Source organism: Stegastes partitus, unplaced genomic scaffold (assembly GCF_000690725.1).
Source record: "Stegastes partitus isolate 25-593 unplaced genomic scaffold, Stegastes_partitus-1.0.2 Scaffold1352, whole genome shotgun sequence".
Lineage (NCBI taxonomy): Eukaryota > Metazoa > Chordata > Actinopteri > Pomacentridae > Stegastes > Stegastes partitus.
The window spans coordinates 92,841-95,562 of record NW_007579083.1 but is presented as its reverse complement, the minus strand read 5'-3'; the positions used below and the strand labels follow the sequence as shown (position 1 = coordinate 95,562).

At 49.1% G+C, this 2,722-nt stretch overlaps 1 protein-coding gene across 1 annotated transcript; it reads right to left on the bottom strand.

Moving 5' to 3' along the window:
- Positions 1-736: 736 nt before the first annotated feature.
- Positions 737-2,190, bottom strand: LOC103369945 (type III iodothyronine deiodinase-like). The gene is given in 1 exon segment (XM_008298804.1): positions 737-2,190. A coding segment is annotated over 1 exon segment (807 nt). The 5' UTR covers positions 2,134-2,190; the 3' UTR covers positions 737-1,326.
- Positions 2,191-2,722: the final 532 nt, after the last annotated feature.

Sequence of the window (2,722 nt, the reverse complement as noted above, 5' to 3'; positions counted from 1 at the left end):
AAACTGAATATCTTTCTGCTGTGGATGAGACCAAGTTGTGAGTTTTGGGAAACTCTGATCAACAATTTTTATCATTTCCTGACATTTTGTGAAGCACACAAGTAAACCAGAAAACAGCAGATTAATCAGAAAAATGTAGTAGTTCTATTTGCCACCACAGATATGTGAGGATAATTTATATTCTCACGTGACATTCTGTGAAGCTGCCTTTCCTTTTTCGCTCCATCATCATGTAGTATTTTCATAATCAGCTCTGATTAACAACAATGAAGCGACCTTCTTCTGTGGAGCTGCAGCCTATAAATAAAACGGACTTCTCCCCCCACCAACCCCACCAACCTCCACCAGCCCCACCACACGGAGAAAGAAAAATCTTTTTTTTTTTTAGAAACCAGATTGAATGAATGTGGTTCACTGGTCGGCCACTTGGGCAGAGCCTGCAGTGGATTATTAGATTAATGTTGAATCTAAACCAGAAAACGACCAAAAACAAGATGATAAGGACCCATGAGGATCAATTGCAGCTGTGAATAATCAATCAATCAGTCAGGAAACATCCTGTACGAGGAGCAGCCATGACGTCACCACACAGCTCACATTTGAACATTTGTTGTTGCGCCTCTTTGTTGTCAATAAAGAACATTTTTGAAGGAAAAACCAGCAAGAAAACGCACAGAATGACCAGAAGGAAGAACTTTAAGGTGTTTTTTTTCTTCTCACAGTCAACAGTCGGCTATCGATGTGTGATCGGACATTTATTCATAAAAACATTTGTTCAATTACATTGTTTTATTTTTCCAACATTACATCGTTTTGGCAATCGATCATCAGAGGAAGGCATCCTGCTAACATGGACCCGCAGCCGGTGTCAGGAACATCAGTGTCGGTTCTCTGGTTGCGCCGTTTAAAAACCGAACTTCACGGAGACACCGGAGTGAGATATCAGCCTGAACGCACACACACACACACACGCACACACACACACACACACACACACCGGTATTGTAGAAAAATAGAGTGATCACCAATTGAATCCAGCTTCAACTGATTCAACACTTTTCCATACAAAAAAGGAAAAAAAAAAAATGAAGGAAACAAATCGCTGTGAGCAATCAATTAAGGTCAAGACAAGCACAATGTAACAGCCTTCAGGCTTCAACGTGACTTCCAAAACAGTCCTGAATGTCTTTACGCAAAGGAACAAATAAAAACAACATCATGTGCCATGTGTGAACATTTGATAGCAGCATCGGAATATTTTGCACTGTGGGTTGGACACTTAAGCAGAATGAGCAGCAGCAGCAGCAGCAGGCGGTTCAGCATCAGCTACACATGGAGCACCGCTGTTTGGGAATTCACCACATCGTTCCTGTATTGCTCCAGCCAGTTTCTGAGCTCAGAGATCCGATATCCCTCCGGGCCCCGGCCCCCCTGGTACACCACCCTCTCGTCCCTCACGATGTAAAGTCTCTCAAAGTAGGCTCCGTACGCGGCGTTGGACGAGTTGTCCATATTATCCACCACCACGTTGCTGCCCGGCACCTCGCTGAGCATCAGCTGAGCGGCTCTCAGTCTGTCCTCCAAGCAGCGGTGCTTGGGGATCTGGAACGGAGCGTCCGAGCTCACCCAGCCGTCCGACGGATGCGCCTCCTCGATATATACAACTAAAAAGTCCGCAATGTCCGCGTACTGACTCACGACGCGCTGAAACGCCGCCAGACGCGTCATGAATGGCGGTCAGGAGCAGCTGCCAAAGTTAAGAATGAGCGGTCTCTTCCCTTTCATACAGTCCAGGATCCGGACCTGCCTGCGCTCCTGGACCAGCACCACCTCGGTGTTGGGCGCAGCGTGGCCAAGGTGCGCGGATTTGAGAAAGTCCAGTTTCTGGCCGTACCACACGGCCCGGAGCGACTCCAAGGTGAACATCTTATTGGAGTCGGAGACGCACACCGGCGGGTCGTCCGAGCTGTCCTGTCGCTCTCCCATTTTCAGCAGCACTTTTTTCCGAATGCACAAGAAATCCAGGAGCCACAGCATGACGGCGGCCAGCAGGAACCGGGGCAGCAGCATCAGGCTCAGGGCTGCGTGCTTCAGCGCCCTCGCCATTTGGACTCCGCCGGTGTCGTCCATCATCTCTTCCCTCCTGCCGATAGGACGAGACTGAGCCGGCGAAAGAGGCAACTAGTATTTAGTCACCTTTACCCATTGGAGAAAACTATCTGACGCACGCAGGCGCTCTTTTTATAGGTAGGCAGCAGCATTTGAATAATGGAAAAAAAAAAAAAAAAAAAAAGGAAACGAAAGAACAGAAAGAAACTCCGGTACCCGCACCGCCCACTCACATGGTGGGGATTACCTCCCGTCAACTCTGGGCTTCAAAGATCCAGAGAGAGGAGGGGGGAGCCCGCAACAGCCTGGAGAACCGCGTCTTCGCGTGCACGCAGCACATGACACTTCATTTATGTTTATTTACATTGTTGCGGGACGCTCGCGCTGCCTCCAGTTGGCACATTTTTACGCACGGTCGCTTTGGGAAAGTCGGTAAAAAACATTTGGACTCGGTCGTGCCGGTGAACTCGGCTCTGTCCCTGCGCTCCGTGCAGGAGTCTGCGCAGCCACTGGAAGGCGCTGGACTCATACGGACTGTACACGATGTACCGGCTGGATGAGTCATTCACTGATCAGCCAGGGCCCCTGAGCACCTTGTGAGGAACAGAAGGCA